This window comes from Taurulus bubalis, assembly GCF_910589615.1.
Source record: "Taurulus bubalis genome assembly, chromosome: 1".
NCBI classification, from domain to species: Eukaryota; Metazoa; Chordata; class Actinopteri; order Perciformes; family Cottidae; genus Taurulus; species Taurulus bubalis.
Window position 1 is genome coordinate 4,361,857 of NC_136589.1, and position 25,420 is coordinate 4,387,276.

The 25,420-nt window shown below is 44.3% G+C and overlaps 2 protein-coding genes across 2 annotated transcripts; one reads left to right on the forward strand and one right to left on the reverse strand.

The window, feature by feature from the left end:
* Positions 1 to 1,766: 1,766 nt before the first annotated feature.
* Positions 1,767 to 20,217, forward strand: LOC306745140 (trace amine-associated receptor 13c-like; the record flags this gene model as incomplete). Its single annotated transcript, XM_079227885.1, has 7 exons — positions 1,767 to 1,827; positions 1,922 to 2,063; positions 2,697 to 2,808; positions 2,947 to 3,138; positions 3,680 to 3,948; positions 4,633 to 5,215; positions 19,987 to 20,217. 7 exons carry the CDS (start codon positions 1,767 to 1,769, stop codon positions 20,215 to 20,217), a joined length of 1,590 nt encoding a protein of 529 aa, XP_079084011.1.
* Positions 7,396 to 8,690, reverse strand: LOC306741437 (trace amine-associated receptor 8a-like; the record flags this gene model as incomplete). Its single annotated transcript, XM_079223724.1, has 2 exons — positions 7,396 to 8,215; positions 8,365 to 8,690. 2 exons carry the CDS (start codon positions 8,688 to 8,690, stop codon positions 7,396 to 7,398), a joined length of 1,146 nt encoding a protein of 381 aa, XP_079079850.1.
* Positions 20,218 to 25,420: the final 5,203 nt, after the last annotated feature.

Sequence of the window (25,420 nt, forward strand, 5' to 3'; positions counted from 1 at the left end):
ACTGGTTTCACATACACTGTCCCCCAGCTTGCCGGGAGCGGCACGGGCCCTGCGTCTCTCGGTTCTGCCAGCTCCGGCCCTGCTTGGCCCTCTGTATTGGCTTGGCCACCAGATGTCGTAGCAGTCCCTTGATGTGGGGTTCGGATATACCCAGGCTCTGCTTGCCTTGCAGCTCGGTGTAGTTCCTCGCCCTGGCCACCAGATGTCGCTGCCTCTGCTGATGCTGCATGTGGCTTCACACATTGGCCACCAGATGTCGCTGTCTCCTCTGATACTGGATGTGGCTTCATGCATTGGCCACCAGATGTCGCTGTCTCCTCCCGACGCTGGGCCTGATCGATCCCTGGACCCTTTGCAGCTCGGTGTTGTCCCCGCCTCACGGCCAGTGTCTCCTCTGTCAGGAAACGCTCCCTCCAGTCCTGGAGCACCGGATACAGATTCCCAGTGGTCCCTTCTCCCTGGTACGGGGGAGGCTTGGCTGTCTCCTCTGCGTCTCCCTTCTCTGCAAAAGTTGGCCCTCTGACAGCCACAGCTTCCTCAGCCCCGCCTTCCTGTCTTTTCTGCTTGTCGACCCCTTCCAGCTGCACTCCAGTTGCAGCCAACTCTCCTTTCAGCCTCTCCCACTGGGCCACCAGGTGCATCCTCCGTGCTGTGTGCTTCACCTGTTGCGCAGCGAGACCTTTGAACCACCCCAGCACCTTATTCAAGTTTCTATGGGAAATTTCTTGTTTCTTGTCCTTCTTTCCCTTTCCCTTCAGGCTTTTGTCCTCCAGATATCTGGATCGTGATCTACTCATCCTTTAAGTCAACCTACGGAAAACTACAGGTCCCGGCCATGAAGTACATTGCCACAATCACCCTAAGACCCCAAAAGGAGGACGCTGACCCTAGCAAGAGAATGCAATAGCCATGGACTGGCCTAAGGGACGGAGGGGGAAGAGGGGAGAAGTAGTGTATCGGGGAAAGTAGAGTAGTAGTGTATCGGGGAAAGTAGAGTAAAGCTCAGTAAAGCCTGGTGAGTGTCTGTTTACCCAAAGAGTTTTGGCAGGAGTTGGGCCTATCTGGTCACAGTGACCAGGCGCATAGTGAAGCCCTGTAAGGACCTAGCAGGAAAGGAATGCAGGCCTCCGTGACGCCAGTAGCATCTGGGAGTTGCACAATGGTTAAACAACAGGATAAGGGGTTACAGGGTCACAATAACAACTGTTTCCGCGAACTGGGGGGAGGGAGCCGCCGATCACGTTGCCAAAAAACGTTAGTTAGTAAGTGATCAGGCATTGGTTAAGGTTGATAGAAGGATGGCCGTTGGTTCTGGCACCATCAGAGGGGAGGGTGGTGATGATGTGCAATTGAGTGAGTATAAACTAGGTGTTTGTGAAAACATCAAGAGTTGGGGCATTGGAATTAAGGGGGAACCTATACTCTTTTATTCTGTTGCCAGCCGGAACCGATCGTTTTGTTCATGAACTTGCTGATTGTGAATAAACTGGCGTGGATCACATCATCACCCTGTCTCTGTGCATCTGTGATACCTGGGGATTTCCTGAGTGACCCGTCGGACTGAGGTTGAGAAGTCCTCAGTAAAAAGTCGAGAGCGTTTTCCATTGGCGGGACGCCCACCGGCCCGTTGAGGCCGATCATTGGCTGAATAGACAATAAATTATCTTCTTCATGACCAACAGCTGTTTGTGAAGGCGGAGAAATGTGAGTTTCATGTTTCCACTGTTTCATTCCTGGGGTTTGTTGTGTCTGAGGGCAATGTGAGGATGGGGAAGGTTGAAGCAGTTACAGGTTGGGCCACTCCCAGCAACCGCAAGGAGGTCCAACGTTTTTTGGGGTTTGCCAACTTCTATAGGAGGTTTATTAGGAACTTCAGCTCTGTAGCAGCCCCCCTGCATGCACTAACCTCCTCTGCCGTTAGGTTCCAGTGGAACCCCGCCGCCGATGCTGCCTTTCAGCGGTTTCACCACTGATCCGGTGCTTACCCTCCCGGACTCCCGTCAGCAGTTCGTGGTGGAGGTGGATGCCTCGGATATGGGATTTGGAGCGATACTGTCCCAGAGGTACGCGGGGGATAGCAGCTGCAGCTCTGCGCTTACCTCTCTCGGAGACTTTCACCTGCGGAGATGAATTATGACACAGGAGACCGGGAACTTCTCGCCGTCAAGATTGCGCTGGAGGAATGAAGGCACTGGCTGGAGGGGGCGGAGCACCCATTCCTGGTCTGGACAGATCATAAAAACCTTGAGTATCTGCGGACAGGTAAAAGACTGAACCCTAGTCAAGCCAGGTGGTTTTTATTCTTTAGTAGGTTTAATTTTCTGTTATCTTATCGCCCGGGCTCAAAGAATGTGAAGCCTGATTCTCTGTCTCGGCTTTTTGACCCTGTTGCCCCCAACGCCCCTCCCTCATGCATTCTGCCCCAGTCATGACTGGTTGGGGCCGTCACGTGGAACATTGAGGAGAGAGTGAGCCAGGCTGCCGCAAAAGTTTCTGTCCCTGATGGTTGCCCCCCCAGTACGATGTTTGTTCCCTCTTCTCTCTGATCTCAGGTCATCCAGTGGGCCCATTCTTCTTGAGTTTCCTGCCACCCCGGGGTTCGGAGGACGCTGTTCATCATTAAGCAGCGGTTCTGGTGGCCCACAATGGCGAGGGAGGTAGGGGAGTATGTATCAGCCTGCCAGGTGTGTGCACAGAGTAAGGTTCCCTGACTTCCTTCGCCTGGTCTCCTACGCCCGCTACCGGTTCCACATCGCCCCTGGTCGGACATCTCTCTGGATTTTGTCACTGGGTTTCCCCTGTCCGAGGGTAACACCACCGTTCTCACAGTGGTGGACCGGTTCTCCAAGATGGTCCATTTCATTCCCCTGCCTAAGTTGCCTTCCGCCAAGGAGACGGCGGAGGCTGTTCTAGCTCATGTTTTCCATCTCCATGGTTTCCCTGCAGATGTGGTGTCGGACCGGGGCTCCCAGTTCGAAGAACTCTGCCCGCTACAAGAGGAGAGCGGATCAACGGCGGACTCCGGCTCATAACTATCGGGTCGGCGAGAGGGTGTGGCTGTCTACACGTGACCTCCCCCTTCACGTGGAGTCCCGCAAGCTGGCGCCTCGGTTTGTGGGCCCCTTCCCAATTTCTAAGGTGATTAACCCTGTGGCCATGAGACTCAAACTTCCTAGACCCATGAGGGTTCACCCCACATTTCATGTGGCCGTTTGACGTTCTGTATGTGTACTCAGTAAAACTTGCTCTTTTGAATCAAACTGCCTTGTTGTCTGCTTGTGAGTCCAGCCACCGTGGTCCGGTTCCTAACAGTGTGGGGGATCCCTGACCACTAACACCAACCGCTTTGCAATTACTTCATCACAAAGTTGCACATCCAACTCACAGTAGCCTACATACTATTGCTAGCCCATTAGCAGCACTTAGCCTCAACCCAGTTTTTCTGGGCCTCAAGGTTCAAAATGTGTACAAAGAAACTCTTGGGTACGATTGACCCAACCAGGCCTGGAACCTAGACCCCACCCATCTGGAAATGACACCAGATTTTGAGATACATCTACTGCAGACTCTGACTTTGTTAAAACAATGGAGAATGCAACAGAGTTGATGTTCAATCTGGTTCAACTTAATCTGAATGTATCATCGAATGACTGTCTTGTTCTTTCCGTCATGGGAATAGAGCGAGGAGTCAGATACTATCGGCTGTATGACTCGGGACTTTGGTCAGAAAGCTGCCACAGCTCAGCAGCCTCTCGTCTCCTTTTCTCTGCTGATGATGGAGACACTGGAAGGAGATGAACTCTGCTTTCCACAACTACTCAACACCTCCTGCAGGAAGCCGATGCAGCATCGGGCTGACAACATATTCCTTTACATCTTTCTGTCTTCCATGTCTCTGCTCACTGTGGCTCTCAACCTGCTGGTCATCATCTCTATCTCCCACTTCAGGCATAAAGATAAACTTACAAGCATATCATAGAATATTGTTCATCTCAATATGAAGCACTTTATTTTACAAGAGTAAAATGTGAATGTATTGCATTAAGCAAAAAAAAAGTTTATAATAGTCCTTTTACTACTATAATTGTTAACTTTGTGATGATCAGTGAATTAATTAACGATATTAATGTTGGAATCTAAGCTACTGCATGCTCTCGGACCTCCTGCTCTTCTACAGACACACAGAGTAGAATACAGAACTAGTACATTTACTACATCTGTTGCTCATGAGGACATCTTGGCTATTTGTATTAACTGTTTTATTTGCTCATATAACACAAATACAAGTTTGAACATTGGTCAGGAGAGGATAGAAGTAAAAAAAATGTCTTATCAGGATACCTCCCCTGTCACATATTATAGCCTTATTAAAAACAAAAAGGTTTCATAGATAATCAGTGTTAAGAAAATGGATAGAAATGTTAAATTTACAGAGACCTTCATGTTTACAAGTTAAAATACACAGAGCCATAAGTATTACAAATATCTGCTTATTGGAAACTAGAACTGCATGCTCTATATTGCATTGTATTTTTTCTTATTTTGTTTATTTGACTATTCATACCTTTTCAGATGATAATGTTCTTCTGACTTCTACATTTGCAACATAATACACTTATTCTTCCTCTCCAGGCAGCTCCACACCCCCACCAACCTCCTCCTCCTCTCCCTGGCTGTCTCAGACTTCCTTGTTGGCCTCCTGCTGATGCCGGTTCAAATCCTCCTTTTAGGGGGCTGCTGGTTTTTGGGGAGCATGATATGTGGACTGTTTTACTACGCCTCTTTCATCCTTACCTCGGCCTCAGTAGGAAACATGGTGCTCATATCAGTTGACCGATATGTGGCCATTTGTGACCCTTTGTGCTACCATACCAAAGTGACCCACAAAAGAGTGAAAATCTGCATTTGCCTGTGTTGGATTTGTTCGGTTTTCTATAATGGTGTGATGCTGATAGACTTCCTGAAACATCCAGATCAATATAATTCCTGCTATGGAGAGTGTGTGGTTGTAATGGACTTCATAAAAGGAGCTGTTGATGTCTCGATGACCTTTGTTGGCCCCATTGCTGTCATCATAGTTCTGTACATGAGAGTGTTTGTGGTTGCTGTGTCTCAGGCTCGAGCCATGAGGTCTCATATTGCAGCTGTTACACTCCACGGTTCGGTAACCGCTAAAAAATCTGAGAGAAAAGCCGCCAGGACTCTTGGCATTGTCGTAGTTGTGTTTCTGATATGTTTCTGTCCTTATTTTTATCCCTCTTTTGCGAGCCAGGAGATGTCAACAAGTGTGGCGTTTTCAATTTTTGGGGTCTGGCTACTTTATTGTAACTCCTGTCTAAACCCAGTGGTGTATGCTTTGTTCTACCCGTGGTTTAGAAAATCTATTAAACTAATTTTCACACTTCAGATACTGCAGCATGACTCTTGTGATGCCAACATAATGTAGAGATGGATGTAGAGTGATTACAATGTGGAAAAGTGTGTCGTTGCTACTTACCAGGCAAACTAAGTGCTGATGGAACCAAGGGACAAAACATGAAAAAAGAGTCAAGAGTTGGCTCTTCTTTATGCTATGCTTCAGCACAGAACCTTTGTGAGGGTGTTTTACCTGGTAAATAAAGAGCAGATTCTTCCAGCAAGTTGTTCTTCACCAGAGCCTCTTTTTTCTTTTTCCAAACGTAGACATATTGTTTATGTCTTTGGGTGACTGAATTTCTAAACACCTTTAACTTTCATGTGAACATTATCAGGCCTCATTCATGTATTCTGAGTATGTATACTAACCTATATGATCATTTATGAGTTTTGTTCTTCTCTTTTTATTGTTGAAGTTGCCTAAGCATGACTAATAATATATATTTTATTAATTATTTAAGTGACTCATTTGCTTTTAAACAACATAATGTTTAAATCATGTTGCAAACAGAGAAGAATCTCCAGTTATGTCACTGGTGAATGTTATTTTTTATCAATTGTTTAAAAATGATCAAGTACCATTAATTTGATATCGGTAAACACAGATGTATAAATGTGATACACTGCAATGACAATAAAGCACAACACTTTGAATTGAGCATGTTATGTTTTTATTGATTGAAATGAATATTGACAGGTTATCAGATAATTTTCTGTGGTGAAAAGTATTAAAAGTTCTGATGCAAAATTGCAGACAAGTTAAGTCATCAGTATAAACAGTATTTGTATTCTCACAAACAATCAATCATCCAGAGGATTTTTACTTAGTTTGTTTGCTCTGGAAGCAGCTTTAATGACTTGCATCCACCCAACTGTTTTTTTTATTGATATGATTATAATATGATTGGTCATAGTCTGGTCCACAACAATAAGGCCATGTCATAGGAAACTGGGGTGTATGTAAAAATGTCACAAGCAGCAGATGTAATTAACACACCACCACACATTCCCACCTCCAGTGCATAGTTTGATTTGTGCCTGAAACACATACGGTCCATTCTTTCATGAAGTGCTATGACCTCATAACTCTAGAATATAATAATTTATATGAACTAATAAACAGATAAGGAATACAAACCAATGAAACAAACATCAACCATTTAAGTATATTGTCCTGCTGATAATTTGACGAGGCAAACTTTCACTCTACGTAAAATGGCCTAAATATATATTCATATCGATTTTATGTCGATTGAATCATGTACATAATAACTTATGTAATACAGTATTCTGTGTTAGGTTTCAATGTTCCATCATTTGACTTAATCTGAACATGTGTACTGTAGGATATTCTATACTTGTGTATAGAATGTAGTGTTTTTGTGTAGTTTTTCATCTCCACTTTATCAAAGTCAACCTTTGCAGAGAGAATCGTCACATTGTGTTATGATTTGTGTTAGAGTTGGACCTTACAGCTGCACCATTCTAAAGAAATAATCATCCTGTAATAAACATTTTTTTTAAGGCGAACCTACAACTTTTTCATTTTGCTGTGTGTCATCTTCATTTACTCTTAACCAGTAACATATAGATTTTTACACATTTTATAACACCAACATTATTGAAATACCCCTAGTAGTTGCAGAGATACACACTTTTTAGTTTGGGTATGCAATTTTCGAGCAGAGGCCTACAAATAGGTCTGTTTTATAAAGGTTAAATGATTATTTTAATTACAGTCTACATGACCTGTTGAGGTTTCACATATATGTCAGTGGGCACATACATATATACGTCAGGGATGACAATTGATAGCAGAATGTTTCACAGATCAAGAGTGATCAAGATTACAAGACAATTAAAAGACACTTTAACTTGATCCTAGAAGTATTTGCTCAAGTGCGACTCAGTATATTACATTTCCCCTTGCATAAAGAACATCTCAGTTTTAAGACAAATTTTAAACACGCCTGCTTGTCACTATAGTACATTAGCATCAGAGGAGCCAGGCTTCAGAATCTGAAGCGTCAGGATGAGTTTAATGGATTTTCTGAACCAGGGGTAGAAAAAGGCGTAGATGACAGGGTTCAAACAGGAGTTAAAATGTGCCAGCCAGATCTCAAATGAAGCAGAAGAAGCATCAATTGAAGTGTCTTCACCTGCCAGTGCGGGGTAATAGTAGGGGCAAAAACAAAACAAAAAGACAAGGATAACAAAACCAAGAGTTCTAGCTGCTTTCATCTCCTTTTTCTTCACAGTTACGGCACCTGATCGTTGGGTTGTTGAAGCTGTAACGTGAGACCGCATGGCTCGAGCCTGAGACACAGCCACCATGAATACTCTCATGTACAGAACTATGATGACAAGGATGGGTATTATAAAAGTGAAAACAAGGTCAACAACACCTGCAGTGTAATTAATGACAACCACACACTCCCCAAAACAGGAGTTAGACCGGCCTGGCTTTTCCAGGTGATCGTGTAACAGGATCATCCTAAAGATAACAGACCAAATCCAACACAAACAAACACAGTGTTGTGCTCGTCTCTTGGTGACTTTGGTGCTGTAATGCAGTGGGTCACAAATAGCTATATAGCGATCAACTGATATGAGCACCATATTGGCTACTGATGCAGTTGTAATAATGTAGTCTACGAGATAATACAGCGTGCACAGAACGTCACCGAGAAACCAGCAGGCCTCGATGTAGATTATTTCAACCGGCATCAGCAGGAGGCCCACGAGGAGGTCTGAGACAGCCAGGGAGAGGATGAGGAGGTTGGTGGGGCTGTGGAGCTGCCTGGAGAGAAATAAAAGCATCACTACACTGTAGTCAAATAGCCATTAAAAAAAAGCATATGGTTCTGTAATGCAAGAGGGAAAAGGCAAAAAAAAAGACATTGTTTTTATCCCACAATGAAATTAATTCTTTTAGATTATCGTATGAACCTGAAGTGGGAGATGGAGATGATGACCAGCAGGTTGAGAGCGACAGTGATCAGAGAGATGGATGAAAGCAGAACATAAATCAGCATGGCCTCAGAGTGTGGATGTGTCGGCTTCTCGCAGGAGGAGTTCATCCGTGGGAAGCAGAGATCAGCTTCTCGCAGCGTCTCCATCGTCAGCATAAGAGGAGCTGCTGAAGCGCGGCAGCTTTCTGTCCAGAACTCTCCGTTGTGTTGCTCTTTTATCACTTCCCTTTCTTCTCCACGCTCCAGCTTGTGTTTCCATATAGCTGGGGACTGATGTCCCTCGTCCCTCAATTTTGACGTCATACCAGTTTTTATTTTCTCTTCATATCTTTATTTCTACAGTTTTTTAGTTAATTCCTCAAGCAACATTTATCGGTTTCTTGGCCACGGAGATAGAAATTCATGAACATTGCACACATTTTACATATTATTACCAACCAAACCACTGATGGTCTGTAGATCTGAGGGGCTGCAAAGTTCGGTGAATAGAGTCCAAGCTACACATTACACATAGTAATTTCATCAATTGTTTGTATAAAAAAACAAAATGTAATAATGAGGTTTAAATTGGTTCCCAAAATGATTTCTATAGTTGTGAGAAAAGGAACTGGTTGGACAGAGAATAGGAACTGATGGTCCAACTTCCCTCCTTTAAAGTCTACTTGTTTTTCTTGCTCCCATATGATGATGATTATACTTCCTATTTTGAGCAAATTATTTGAGCAAATAGTTTCCAAACAAATCCTAGATTATTTTACTAGGAATAAACAGATTACTAGTTCCCAGCATGCACACACACACAGTCACTCTACAGCCGATGCAACAGATGGATAACAAGAAAATGCTTCCCTTTACTTCAGTTCAGGATTAGATTTAATAGACCATGATATAATGATTAATAAACTAAATAAATATGGATTCAGAAGAATGGCACTCTCGTGGATGGTCACTTCTCTTTTTGAGATGGTAGCTGGTCGGACTGCAGATACATCAGCTGTGGGGTTCCACAAGGAAGTTGCTTAGGCCCTCTACTCATGCTTGAATGATCTTCCTCTATCAATTGAGAATGCCAACATGGTATTGTATGCCGATGACGCGACACTATTTACAGCGTGTTGTGTTGGATGAACAATTGTTGTGGTTTTAGCACATTGACGGTATTTTGACTAACATGGGATGGGGCATAGCAAAGGCTAGAAAGTGCTCCACTTATTTAACATCTATTGTCAGGTTTTACAATTGTTGACCTTTTATCACCTGCAATACTTCCCAGGCATATGGTCAGCAGCAGCAGAGAAAGACATAAATAAACTAAAACTAGTTAAACGCTGAGCCAGATTGGCCCTCCAGAGCTCAATAACAACAAATATGGCATAAATGCACTCTTGTCTGTCATGGTTATCAGTTGAAATTAAACTCCACTGTAGCCCTTTCATCCTTACTGACCGCCAGAGGCAGTGTTTTCACACTGGATATCTTCCGTCTCGCGCTTGCGCAGTTCGAGTACCTCGGATGAGTCCCCAGTCGGGTATAACTTCTGGCCTCATCCTGAGATCAGATCCTTTTTCATCTTCTCGCTACGCAGGCTAACGAATGTGTTAGCATCAGCTAAAGCTGAACTTGTGTAAACGGAGCTCGTCGCCTGTAGCCTTGTGACCTCCGGTCGGAGTCGCGGGTCTCTCGCCCTTCAAAGGCTGCGACAAGCTGTACCCTCGTAGGAAGGAACGGTGCCCTCGGCATCCGGACCGTCGAGCCGGGCAGCGTACCTATCCCCGGTCATCACCTCTACACCGTGAAGTATTGGGTGAGATCGACTAACATTATTTGCCGAGAGCAGCAGATCCCACGAATGGCAGGGCGCTCTGTGGAGCGCTCCGGCTAATTAGCGGAGTGCCGGAGGGCCGTATTGGCAATTCCCTCTCTCATCTTATGCTTGCCCTCTCAGTTTCTCTGCAGCAGGCTACCTTCGACACTACTGCCACCAGCCTCAGTGACGCTTCACTGCAGGCGTTTCCACTCATGTCAAGGGAATTCGGGCGCATGATGTCGACCCTGGTTCAGGTTCGACAGGTTTGGCTGGCGCAGTCACCCCTGTCAGAGGCATGTAGGCGGACCCTCCGTACTGTCCCAGTCGAACCCGGGGAGCTTTTCGGCTCAGCTACTCTGCAGGCGCTTCAGCAAACTGTGCAGGCCGTTCAGACCAGGCAGCAGTTCTCCGGCCTTCGCCGAGACATGCCCGCACCCCACGGACCTAGAGGGTCCACGGCGGCCCCCCGAGGCCATTTTCGGCCCCCAGCTTACCCCAGTAGCCACCAGCGGCCTCAGCGCTCTGCTGAGAGGCCGGTCCGAGCCCAACACGGCCCTACCCGCGTGCCCCCCAGGCAATTTCCGAGCCGGGGGACTAGCAGTCACCCCCCTCAGAGCCTTTAGGGGTAGGGGGGGCAGGGACTGAGGTCCCGGGGCCGGCAGTCGGTTATTTCTCCCAGCAGCATGTCAGCTACTGGGTAGCTCACGCTCCAGACCCTGGGTGGTTTCCACCCTAACCCAGGGGTACAACCTTCAATTCCGACACCGGCCCCCAGCTTTCAGCCGGGTCAAGATGACCGCCATCACAGACCCGGCAAAGTCCCTAGCCCTGAGCCAGGAGTTAGCCGTGCTCCTGACCAAGGGCGCAATCGAGGTGGTGGGACCCCGGTCACAGGCCAGGGGGTTCTAGTCAACCTACTTCCTCGTAAAGAAGAAGAACGGTGGACTGCGCCCAGTCCTAGATCTGAGGGGACTAAACAAGTTCCTGAGGGTCTTACCATTTCACATGCTGACCACAGCAGACGTCCTTCGTGCCATCTCCAAGGGAGACTGGTGCACGTCGGTCGACTTAAAGGACGCCTATTTTCATGTCCCCATTGTACCTCATCACAGACAGTTCCTTCGTTTTGCCTTCCAACGCCGTTGTTTTCAGTTCAGGGTGCTTCCATTCGGACTCTCCCTCTCCCCACGAGTGTTCACGAGATGTGTCGCGGCTGCCCTTCTCCCCCTGCAAGCGCAGGGCATGGGGATATTGCCGTACCTGGACGATCGGCTGATCTGTGCGCCATCCCGGGCTCAGGCTGCACAGGACACCGCTCGCCTTCTCTCTCATGTGGCCCTGTGGGGCTTCAGGGTAAACATGGAGAAGAGCTCTCTGAGCCCTTCTCAGATCATAACCTTCATCGGTCTAGCTCTTCCGAGGGGGCAGGTGGTTGCCCTACATCCTCTTTCTTCGCCTCTTAGGCAAATTGACAGCTGCCTAAGCTGTCGTTCCCTTGGGCTTGCTGTCACTGCGCCCCTTGCAGAGGTGGCTGAACAGCCTTCAATTGGACGTTGAGTGCCACAGGCACAGGACAGTAAGAGTGTCACAGCAGTGCCTCCGAGCTCTATCCCCGTGGAGGGAAAGAGCATTAAATCGAAAATTACGAAGGTAACTACGGTTCTATGAATCCTGGATGACCGCCAGAGTTCTTGGTCACTCAGAATCTCGTGGTTTCGCGAGAACATTCCGCAGGACATGATCTCAGGATGAGGCCGGGAGTTATACCCGGCTGGGGACTCATCCGAGGTCACACGTGACGTTTTTGGTATACGTACTCGAACTGCGCAAGCGCGAGACGGAAGATATCCAGTGTGAAAACACTGCCTCTGGCGGTCATCCAGGATTCATAGAACCGTAGTTACCTTCGTAACTTTCGATTTAATCAGACACCTGAATATGTATTCACCTAAATGCAAAAATACATGCAACAGACATAACCATCACACAAGGAATGCTAGCTCGGGGGATACCTTCAAGTCCAAGAACAATATCCGTTATCTACCGTTCAACAATAGCTTGAAACTCATTACCTCCTCATATAACATATATTTTCTCTTTCCTGTTATAGTGTGTTTTCTTATTTTCTTTTCTAAAACTGTGGCTCAGAGAGCCCTGCACCAAAAATGAGTCTGGACTGTTGGTCTAGGCACAAATGGCCAAATAAAAATCTTAAACCTTGAAATAGCACTGGTGGGCCATCAGAGCCAGCTAAGCCTTCCCTGCTGGCCTAAACAGAATCACACAGTTAGAGCTATTTTATAATAAAAATGTTTTTCACAAATACACTACATGCATTATAATTATTTTGCCCTATTAGCTTATTTTCTCATTGCACAGCTCCAGCCCGCAGCGCTGCTTCTAGTGCAGCTTGTTTAAGTTAATTAATATTAAAAGTCAATGTTAAAACCCATCTGGAAAAAATAGTCACACTATCACAAACGTCGGGTGAAAATCACCCGAACAGGTACCTGTAGAAAAAAACAGTGATCGGAGCAGGAAGACACGCCCATCTTCGTTAACGTCTGTGAGTAGCATGAAGCTACAGAAGGACAGACCCAACTCAGACAAAAGCAACACAATGAAAATAACGTAACAACAATCGCTCGGGTGAAAATCACCCGACGTTAGTGTTCTAGGGTTAAGGAGAGCTCTAATCCAATCAGATTTCACCTCTCTGTCTCAATGGAAGAAAGAGAGGCCCGAGGCCTTCTAGCTGGCCTTTGCAGATTAAACTACATGGGGACCTTATCGTTAATGGGGACCTTATCCATGTTCCTCCGTGTTCCTCCTTGTTCCTCTGTGTTTCTCATGTGAGTAAGTGTGTCCACCGTTTATGTTTGTACATTTTTTTAAGCCTTTTGAAGCTTTTCCTAATTTTTTCGTTAAAATAAATTACTATTTTTGAATCGTTGCCTCTGCGTTTGGGTCCTCCTTCACACATCGTAACAGAATGATCCCACCCGAACCTGGACACAATTTTTTCAATCCTTTTTTGTTTTGAACCCAACCATGGTCTGCTTGTTTTTTTGTGGGCCTGATGGCCGTAGCCTGGGATATTTTGACCAGTGTGTGGATTCTGAACTGGACTCTTTTTATGAGCCCCACCAGACTTTGGGTGGTCCCCGTAAGAAACCCTCCAACCGCTGTGTGGAACCGAAGCCTGGCTTTTGGTGGCCCCCTTAGCCAACAATGGAGGAACTTAGGCCGACCACGTGGACCATGGCCTAGCCTGATCGTGGGCCCCGTAGCCTGAGGGGCAAGACCCCTGCCGCCAGGGTCCCTGAACCGGAGGCCCGAACCTCTGGGCCTCGTCGGCGTCGGGTTCCCGCTGCTGCCCCCGCGCCGCAGTCCATGGCGGTTCCAGTTGTCGCCTCCACACAGCAGCAGCCGTATCCTATCGGCGTCCGATAGCTGACACTTCCGTTGTGGGAGAAAAAGTCTGAAATTCCTGGTAATGGCAACTTGGAAACACAACTCAGAGGATAAACATTTGTCATAATAAAAGTCTGGGAGATAAGATGTAAAAAGAGAAGTAGGTTTGCACTGGGTTAGATTAAAGGGTTGATATGTCCCAATCACATTCTCATTGCTACGAGATTATGAGCGATGCCCAAACATTATCAAGTATTTCAACTGTTTTCTGAATTTTCTCCATATGAAGCAGAGTCCATTCACCGATTAAAAATATCCTTTTTGTTTCTCAGTATTATAATAATATTGCATTTTCTGTGATTTGGGTGATCGGATCCTTTAAATGAAGATCATATGATGTGTTCATGTGTCGAGGTTTCGAGAGGTCGAGTCACAAAAGTTTAGTCATTAAAAGAAATTATCTTTGTAAAAAAACACAACAACCTCTGTTTACTTTGAATCGTTAGTCTAGTTAGCAACAATTGCATCAAGAGCTTGGTGATCTCAGTCACACCTCTGATTGCAATGATGTCATCATGTGCCACTAATGAAAGCAGGTGTGAAACTTGTCCTAGCCAGAGAGGTACACAGCAGCAGTTAATGGGCTGCATGCTGAGAGCTGCTCAGCCCAGTGGGTCTTAATAACACAATGTGTGTGTGTGTGTGTGTGTGTGTGTCCATAACGACGAACACAAACTCTGAAGTTGTGTACAACGATAGTTTCCAAACTGAAACAAACATCATGCAGATGGCAGATGACATGGCATTTATTATTCTTTGATTAAGAGCTTAAAATTGTTATTATCATGTGAGCATTGATGACACTTACATTCATATCCAGTGTGGGATCGCACAAAACACTCATATACAGAACTGTGATGACAGTAAAGGGAATATTAAAGTAGATAAGTAGAACAACAGGCCCTGTAATGTTGACCGAACACTCAAAGAACAAATTATGCTCACTGTACTACACACAGCATGGCAATAATACTCACTGTACTGCAGGGATATTTACACTACTGCAGTGATACTCATAGTACTGCAGTGATACTCATAGTACTGCAGTGATACTCATTGTACTGCAGTGATACTCATAGTAATGCAGTGATACTCATAGTACTGCAGTGATACACATAGTACTGCAGTGATACTCATAGTAATGCAGTGATACTCATAGTACTGCAGTGATACACATAGTACTGCAGTGATACTCATAGTACTGCAGTGATACACATAGTACTGCAGTGATACTCATAGTACTGCAGTGATACTCATAGTAATGCAGTGATACTCATAGTACTGCAGTGATACACATAGTACTGCAGTGATACACGCAGCACTGCAGTGATACTCAGTACTGCAGTGATACTCATCGTACTGCAGTGATACACACAGTACTGCAGTGATACTCATAGTACTGCAGTGATACACACAGTACTGCAGTGATACTCATAGTACTGCAGTGATACTCATAGTAATGCAGTGATACTCATAGTAATGCAGTGATACTCATAGTACTGCAGTGATACACGCAGCACTGCAGTGATACTCAGTACTGCAGTGATACTCATAGTACTGCAGTGATACTCACAATACTGCAGTAATACTCATAGTACTGCAGTGATACACACAGTACTGCAGTGATACTCATCGTACTGCAGTGATACACACAGTACTGCAGTGATACTCATCGTACTGCAGTGATACACACAGTACTGCAGTGATACTCATAGTACTGCAGTGATACACACAGTACTGCAGTGATACTCATAGTACTGCAGTGATACTCATAGTAATGCAGTGATACTCATAGTACTGCAGTGATACACGCAGCACTGCAGTGATACTCAGTACTGCAGTGATACTCATAGTACTGCAGTGATACTCATAGTACTGCAGTGATATACGCAGCACTGCAGTGATACTCATAGTACTGCAGTGATTATCATAGTACTGCAGTGATACACATAGTACTGCAGTGATACTCATAGTACTGCAGTGATACTCATAGTACTGCAGTGATACACACAGCACTGCAGTGATACTCATAGTACTGCAGTGATACTCATAGTACTGCAGTGATACACACAGCACTGCAGTGATACTCATAGTACTGCAGTGATACTCATAGTACTGCAGTGATACTCATAGTACTGCAGTGATACTCATCGTACTGCAGTGATACTCATAGTACTGCAGTGATACACATAGTACTGCAGTGATACACACAGCACTGCAGTGATACTCATAGTACTGCAGTGATACACATAGTACTGCAGGGTTACTCACTGTAAGAATCCCTCTTATTCATTCATAGATAAATGCAGACTGTTTGACAGACATCACGGCTTTAACCATATTACTTTTTCTTTTTAATGTAAAATCATCATTTTGAATGTCTATACCAACACAGGAGTGCTGTTTACTCTGCTAGTTTCAGTGCCATGACAATAGAGCTGGTGAAACACGCTCCCTCAAAGCTAATAGCAGCAAAAGATCCCATCTCTAATCTTAAATTAAGCATAAAAAGCCTTAAGAATGCGGCAGAGCGAAAAAGGCCTGTGATGGAGTGACAATTGTGTATGACAAAAAAACAACAACATAAAACTCATGTAATATTCCCATCATTTTTTTTTATTGCTGATACACTATCATAATAAAAGTAGATAAAACATTCAGCATGTTTTTGTTTTGTTGAGGCTCCAGACCGATCAATGCGTACCTCTCCAATGCTGAAGCAACTATTTTCACCATCTCAGGTGAATCAACCCCAGAAGCCAAAACAAGACCAAACTAATTGAAGGTAGATAAAGATCAGTTCATTTTTTATGATTGCATGTGCTGAGATAGATTCACAGCAATGATAACTGATCCCAGACTCTTCATCAGCGCAAAGCAGGAATCATTTTGAGTCTTGAGCTCGTTGGTCAGCCCGATTCTCCATGGAAACCTATAGGAAGATAACATCTAAATTCATATTTTTTCAGTTTTGTAAAAAAAAATCAATGAATTAGAAACACTGTTCACAACCGTACATGTTCCCATCCAAATACAAACATTGGTCCACTGTATGTGGACCACTCTGAACTGCACTAATGCTGACTGCCTTTAGAATTAGTGTAGTAACACGACTCCTGATTCCCGACTTGTGTTTTCACATGGAAGAGGACGAGCTCTTAGATGCTGGAGAAGAGCAGTGTGTCATTGTATTCCTTTAGCTTTTTCCAAACAATCAGGCAATCATAAATGCAACTTTGAAAAACATATTTTAGGTCTTTTCAAAGTTTCTTAGAGTACTCTTTTGTTCATTTGTGTATGGTCACTCCCACTACATCTGAATGTTATTATAAACAGCAAATAATAATGGAAATTATTATACTAAGAAAGCTTAACAAATGTTTAAGGCAGCAATAAACAAATGCTACTAAATCTTTCCAAAAAGTCCATAAATCTGAAACGACTCTCCCTTTGAGAAATCTCTCCAGCCTACAATGAAGTAGCATGAGACGACTGTGACTTTCTTGTGTCATAGCTGACTCACCAAAAGTGTCCATTGATCTGTACTTGGAGGCAAAAATGGCTCGACAGAGGCAGCTGGGTTCCCCAACGTTCCGCTCACCACAGAACTCATGAGCACTGCAGAACCTGTCCTTACAGAAGGCCTGAGGGACAGCAGCTGCAAATGCACATCAAGAAAACAATGTTTTCCAGTTTTAATACGATTAATCCATGAAACCGACTGGTATCAAACAAAGAAATAAGAGTGTAGAACTCTGCTCAATGGGGACTCCCGTTTAATGGAATAAGATAACTTCCAGGTTTTTTCGAGATGAAGAAGACACCGGGCCGAGGCCATTGACCAGAGAACACAATCCAGCACGATCCTGCCTCGTTTCCAGATCCAGACAAATGTAAGTAATCGTTTGGGTTGCACTGTGTGTAAAACGATTCATCCTCCTTTCCTGTTAGTGGAAACATTTTGGTGGATCACTGTGGCTCAATGAAATAGGTAGGCTACGGGGAAAAACTGAACGAATGGGGTTTTTAACATCCGTCATTGTCTCTATAAATTGTAATCGAAAGCAAATTGAGAGGGAAACCTCTCAACCTGTCTTTGTCCTCCAATTGGTCTTTGTCCTCCAGCTCTCCATCGTGACATTGCTGTGGTGGCGGCAGGCCCTGGTGTAGGCTTCCAGGAACTGGCACTTGAGACCTCTCTTCATTCAAAGGCCTCGTGGAATTGCCACATAAACCATTCAGGGCTGCTACACTTGGTCCTGGCCGGTTTTCAGAGGAGAACACGTGAGATTTTATGAACTTTTACAGTAAACGAGCACTGCAGAACACTAAAAGCAGCTGGTATTCACTGGTTTTAACTGAAGATTAGGCCTACAGGTTGAGCACATCAATTCCTAAAGTAGTAGCGACAGATCCTGTTTGGGTTATCGATATTGGCATCCATATGGAAGTAATACCCCAAAAAATAAAAGTATGTATACAGGAAAGCTTGTAGGAAGTATGCCGGTATAGATAAAAACAAACAGAACCTCGCCTTGGAGCGGCGAGTCATTCGAAAAAAACAAGTTCCAGCAGAATCACATAAAAGGACAATGAGGGAGCAAACCCGTTCTCACTCCCAATTTATCAAATACAGATTATTGGTCAGTGTTCCTCAGCATCTGATACCAATGCACACTTTAGCATCTTTATGAGACACCAGGCTTTCAACTACTGCCTAGGCCACACTACACGACTTAAGCGCTAGATTTCAACTTGCAAACTGTTTTTGGGGCTCCCCAACAAAGACCCAAGGTAAGAGTCAAATATGTGTTGGCTCAGCACTTCCACACGGTGCATCAGCGTTATGCATGAACTGTTTAAAGATGTGAGCCGGGAGGCTCGTCAGTGCATTAAGGCCTTATTCCACATGTCTAGTATGCTGAATATATCAGAACAGGTCGTGGAGGTGAGAACCACACAAACTTAATTTGTCACGTCACCAAAGGGAAAGTTGGTAGCCTTCTGGTAGGTCTGGACTGTATAAACCTGCAAAAAGTTTGAAAATATGCATACATCTATAGCTTATCCAGGTTCATGGCATAATAGTAACCACAAGCTTTACTCTCCCTTCTTCTTGTCTTGGTCACAATTGTCCTAAAAAGGCAACTTTTTGTTGTAATTGTTGAAAAACATGGAAACAAGAGCAGGAGGAGGTGAAATACAAGGAAAGCCCAATGAAAACAGATGAAACAGTCAAGGGGGAGATCAGTCACTCCCACTGAAAGAAAGTTTTCACCAGAGTAAAGGAAGAAGGAGGGACGTTGATAAAGAAAAGAGATTAATCAGATGTATGACGAGCTCAGCAGCATATTTTCTACTCATGAGAATGAAAGCCCTGCAAGAAGCTGAACTTTGCTTTCCACAACTCCTCAACTCCTCCTGCAGGAAGGCCATGCGTCTTCACTCTGTATCTACGCTCATTTACATTGTACTGTCCTCCATCTCTCTGCTCACTGTGACTCTCAACCTGCTGGTCATCATCTCCATCTCCCACTTCAGGTATTCATATGTTTCATCAATTTATAAAACTGAGATCTATTTTTCTTTGCTCCATGAATCTGTTCTTTCTGTACATTATATCAGACTTTCAAGGAAAGTATGTTTTTGTGTTTCAGTCATTGCTTTTATGTATTAATATAACAATTTACGCTACCAATAATGATCAGCATGTTGTTCTCTTATCTCTCCAGGCAGCTCCACACACCCACCAACCTCCTCCTCCTCTCTCTGGCTGTCTCAGATTTATTTGTGGGCTTCCTCATGTTGTTTCAAATTATGCTCATAGACGGCTGCTGGTTGCTCAGTGACCTCATGTGTAGTCTGTATACTGTGGTGGACTTTATTATTACCTTTGCATCTATAGAAACCATGGTACTCATATCAGTTGACCGATATTTGGCTATTTGTGAGCCTCTACATTATCCTAACAAAGTCACACCAAAAAGAGTTCAAGTCTGTGTTTGTCTGTGTTGGATATGTTCTGTTTTCCTGCAGACTCTGATGATGAAGGATGACCTGGAACAGCCAGGCAGGTATAACTCCTGCATTGGAGAATGTGTTGTTGTCATTAACTACATTGCTGGACTTGCAGATATTTTTTTCTCCTTTATTGGTCCTGTCACTGTCATCATAGTTCTGTATATGAGAGTTTTTGTGGTGGCTGTGTCTCAGGCTCGTACCATGCGGTCTCATGTTGGAGCTTTCTCTCTCAAGAGTTCAGTGACTGTAACTGCTAAAAGATCTGAATTGAAAGCAGCCAGAGCTCTTGGTGTTGTTATTGTTGTGTTTCTATTGTGCCTCTGCCCATATTATAGTGTTGCACTCTCAGGCCAGGACACCTTACTTAATGCCTCATCTGCTGCCTTTGTAATTTGTCTGTTCTATTTCAACTCCTGTCTTAACCCTGTGATCTATGCCTTTTACTACCCCTGGTTTAGAAAATCTATCAAGCTCATTGTTACTCTCAAGATACTGCAGCCTGGCTCATGTCAGACCAACATGCTGTAGAGAGACACTGCATGGTGGATGAAATAAGACAGAAAAATGTACTTGGTCCCCTTTTGTTTATTAATTAATGTAAAAGTCTTGGTACAGTAACCTTTGTGTGAACACTTTTACATTCAGGTCATATGTGTGTCTTTACATTGGGTACTGTTTCAATGCAACAGTGAAACAACTTCGAAAACTACTACTACTATTGAAAAACTGTTGCCTGACTCCTGTGTAAAAATGAGTTGATGGACTCTTGGACTATTATAGAAATGCTGTTTTCTTTTGTGTGATTCCATCATGTCTTTAGTTGCACTGGGTGACTGTAGCTAAAGACCTTAATGCAACTCTCTCTTTCCTGTTTAGAAACAGGAGCCTGCCAGCATCCTTTTAAGGGGCCTTTCACAGATATTACAAATGGTGTGCGAACATGTTTTAATTTGCAGATCCTGTTATTGATCATATCTTTCAGGTAGTTGTGAAACTGTGATATGCATTCTAAGAATGAAGACTAGTATCCTGATTATGTGCTTTAAATGTGAATTGGGGATAATGCTATACAACACTGTTCATCACAGCCTGAATCTCTCTCCATCCCTCTGTCACAGAAACACACAGATGCATTGACGCTGTCTCTCTTCTGTCACACTCTTATCTGCACATCTCTTCATTCTAAGTGCGGTCTTGGTTATGTTTCCTCTCCTTAGCTAAAGTAACGAACCTTAACAGCCCTCTCTCTCCACAAATATCAGTCACATTTGGAAATTATTTTGCGTGTTTCTCCCCGGAAAGCTATTTATGTACTTTATTTCCTTGATTACACAAACCCTATAACTCAAAGATCATTAACGCTGTTCTTACACAGAAATATATACGCAGGTCCAAAAACTGAGTTTAGAATATGGCTTTGGGGGCATGCCTTTAAAAAAATATATATTTCCATGACCTAAATATGTACATTTAAGATGTATAAGGAGTAAACTATTGTGTAACAAAACGATTTAAAACCATATCAGTGGGCATGAGTTTAAATGATTTGTCATGCGAATGAGAATGAAGGTAAATGTTGCAATATTGATTCAATCTTTAATCTGAAAATACTCTGTACAATGTGTGTCCCTATCTCTGTCACTTGTCTCTCGTGCCAACTTGAATAAAACATTTTTACTTGTATTATATACTCCTTATTTATTTCATCTTTGTGCTTGAGTTTGGCTGAATTATAGACATATATCTCAAACAGTAAATACACATAAGCAAAGTGTGTGTTTTCAAAAACATTTTCATGTAATAATAATAATAATATGTTTTTGTGGTGGAAATGAATGTATCGTTTCCTTGTGAGAAATCAGCAGCGCTTTAAGCACGTTAGTCTTTTAATACTATATTACAGGATAAGATATAGAACGATTATAACGAGTTTACAAGTCATCAAACATGAGCCATAGTAGAGACTGAAGTCATGGTACATTCAGCTGATGTAGCCGTAATCGATCATATTTGACTTGTCCATTGTTTGCATTCTTTTACACAAGTCAAGAGACACAGGTGTCCAATAAACACATCTGAAAAAAAGCATAGTTCCTAAGCTATATAATTACTCAGAGTGCATCGGATTCATTTTCCCCCGACAGTTATTACACTATAATTATGCTCTGTGTTTGTTTTGTTTAATTGAGCCTATCATTTCCACTGTATAACCCAAATAACATACTGTATATATGTCAGTAGCAATCACAGGGTTTATCATAAAAAAACATCTCACGACTTTTGCTGATCGATTTAATGCGAGATGGAAAGATAAGATATCAGAAAATATATTAATTTATTAGTCCCGCAGTGGGGACATTTACAGGATTAAAGCAACAAACGGGATAAAGTGCACACAACAGACATATACAAAAATAAAAAGTGATATAAATGATAAACATCAAAAACAGCAATAAAAACAGTAAAGAATCTACAATAACTGAATATTATGTATATGGACAGAATAAATATAACTATTTTGCACAGTGTATTTATATTGCACAGGTTGAAGTGTTTTTGTGGTCTACTGGGAGCTCCGCTGGTTGTGCAGCCTGGCAGCAACCGGAAGGAAGGACTTGTGGTACCTCTCCTTCACACAGGGAATGAATCAGCCGGTGGCTGAAGGAGCTATGCAGAGCTGCCAGAGTGTCCTGCATGGAGTGGGAGGTATTGTCCATCAGAGATGAGAGCTTAGCCATCATCCTCCTGTCTCCCACCACCTCCACCGTATCCAGTGGACACCCTAGCACACTGCTGGCCTTCTTTACTAGTTCGTTCAGTCTCTTCCTGTCAGCTGTCGAGATAACGCCGCTCCAGTAGACCACTACGTAAAAGATGGGTGACGCCACCACCGAGTGAAAGAAGGTCCTCAGGTGTGCTCCGTGCACTCCAAGAGACCTCAGTCTCCTCAGCAGATAGAGTCTGCTCTGTCCCATTTTGTAAAGTGCATGAGTGTGATCTGTCCAATCCAGTTTATTGTTCAAATTAACATCTATGTCCTCAAGATCCTCCAAGCCCTGTTTTAGCATCCCTTTACAGGTTACTAGTAGATTTTAGAATACATTTTAAGATTAAACCTTTTGAGCAATTACCGGTTCAGCTCTTAGTTACATTGCTGAACTGCTGCCCTCTTTGAGCAGAGCTCAGCCTGAGATCCACAGGCAAGGCTCTGCTGGTTGTACCTAAGTCCGTAAGTGGGCTTTTGCAGTTACTATCCCTCAGCTCTGGAAGTCCCTAACTGAAGATCTGAGACTTTAAAAAATCCGTAACATGTTTTAAAACACTTCTCAAAATGTGTTCTTGGCACCAAGTCAAACACGTTTTTAGTAGGAGTTGGGTGGCAACCCGGTGTCTCTCTTTACCAATTCTATAAGTGATTTTCATAGATAGGATCTCAAAGTGGACCCGGGGTTAAGAGAGTGTCCCGTTTGTTGACCTTACTTTTCTGCTCTTTGCAGATGATGTGGTTCTGTTGGCTCAGATAGGTGGAGCAGGACAGGACATAGAACAAGAGGCCAGAAAAACAGATGGCACCGCATAAAAAGTATGCCGACAGACAGAGCCTCCAGAACCTCCAGTCTCAGCGTGAAATTAGAAGGTCATTAGAAAAACAGCAGAATCAGAGAAACCGGCAATGAGGGAGCAAACCCGTTCTCAATCCCAATTTATCAAATACTTATACTAGTGTCCTATTTTTGTCTTTTCCCTGTGTCTCTTGTGTCCCCTGTTTGTTCCCTGTTACGTGTGTGTGCCGTGGGCGTGGCTTCCGGCAGCTGGCCTCATGTCCACACCTGCACTTCATCTCCAGCATCTGTCTTCAATCATATCATCAGATCCTTCCTGTTTAAACACCCTAGCTTCTCTCTCTCCAGTTGCCAGATTATTTCACCATTTCCAGTAGTACTTAGACTCTTGGCCTCTCTAGGATTTCGATTACTCTCGTACTTTACATTGCGTTTTGACTTCTTACTAACTCCTGTTACCTGTGCCCAGGATTCCCGTGCTTGCACTCCTGCTCAGTCGCCACCGCTCACGCCACCTCACCGGTCACGCCACCTCACCGGTCACGCCACTTCACCGGTCACGCCACTTCACCACTCTGCCTGCACTCACCTCTTGCCCTACCATCTCATCAGTGTAGCCCCTCTCCTCAGCATCATAGCTCCGCCCCCCACCGTGGAGCCGATGCAGCTGGGTCTGAGCGACAATAGAGAATTAAGGCTGGTGTGTGTGTCTACTGCAGCCTTCTCACTTCCTGTCCTCTCCTGCCATACAATTAGGCTCATCAGCGACTGGAGCAGTCCTGATGAGCCAGGCGTCCACCTCTTCAACAATCCCCAATTCCTGCATGCAGATTGGCGCTTCCCTCATATGGGAGGGGAGGTCCATCCCACTCCAAGCCCTGGATTCCGGGGCGGGTGCACACTTCATTGACAGCCTTCAACACCCCCCTGGGCCATTTTGAGTTCCCCGTCATGCCCTTGGGCCTCACCAATGCCCCTGAAGTTTTCCAAAACTTGATCAATGATGTCCTCCGTGACATGCTCAACTGTTTCCTCTTCGTATACCTCTACGATATCCTCATCTTCTCACATGGAGGAACACACCCAACACGTCAGGCTTGTGTTGCGCCGGCTACTGGAGAACAAGATTTTCGTCAAGGCGGAGAAATGTGAGTTTCATGTGACCACCGTCAACTTCCCTTGCGTCATCATCCAACAGGGCCAGGTGAGGGCAGATCCAGCAAAGGTGAGGGCAGTGGTTGAGTGGCCCACACCCACCACTCGCAAACAGTTACAGCAGTTCCTTGGGTTTATTAATTTCTACAGACGGTTAATCCAAGACTACAGCAAAGTAGCTACTCACCTCACGCAACTCACCTCCACTGCTGCCCCATTTTCTTGGACTCCGTAGGCAAACTCTGCTTTTGCCACCCTGAAGAGACTATTCACTTCTGCCCCGGTGTTAATTCACCCAGATCACTCTCTACAGTTTGTGATGGAGGTGGATGCCTCGGATTCGGGGGTCACCCCTGCACCTTCTTTTCCCGGTGTCTTTCACCTGCGGAGCGCAACTACAATGTGGGTAATCGAGAGCTATTGGCTGTGGTTCTGGCTTTGAAAAAGTGGAGGCACTGGTTGGAGGGAGAAGAGCAACTGTTCATTGTGTTACGTCCCCTTTTCCGTCTAGGGGATAAGGGGGGAACAAACACAGGTCAGTCCAAAGAATAAGGGAAACAAAGTCAGAAAATAGGAGTAACGAAGAAACAATATTTATTCGACATTGGCGGTTAACAACACAAAAGAAAAGGTTCTGTCACGTGGGAGATATTGGGGACAGCTTGTGGTCGTGCCAAACAAATAGAAATCAAGAAAACAAAACTAGGCCTAGCTCTGTACCTCTGGAAATAAACAATCAAAATGGCTTCTCTAACTTCTCTACAAAAGATTGATCAAAACATATACAGAGGGAGCACCGACCAATAACCTAGTGTTTCTAGACACAAAGTACCTATGTGTCTGCACCAGTGTACAGGCTACCCCAAACTTACCTACTGCCCTCAACCTCTCACCACAAACCTTCCACCTAGCAGTGTCAGTGTGCATTCAAGAACGAACAAACAAAATCCGCCCCGAACTCTTCCGACCTCCTCCTTTTCAAATGGCCGACCGTCTCGCTGATTGGCCTTCAC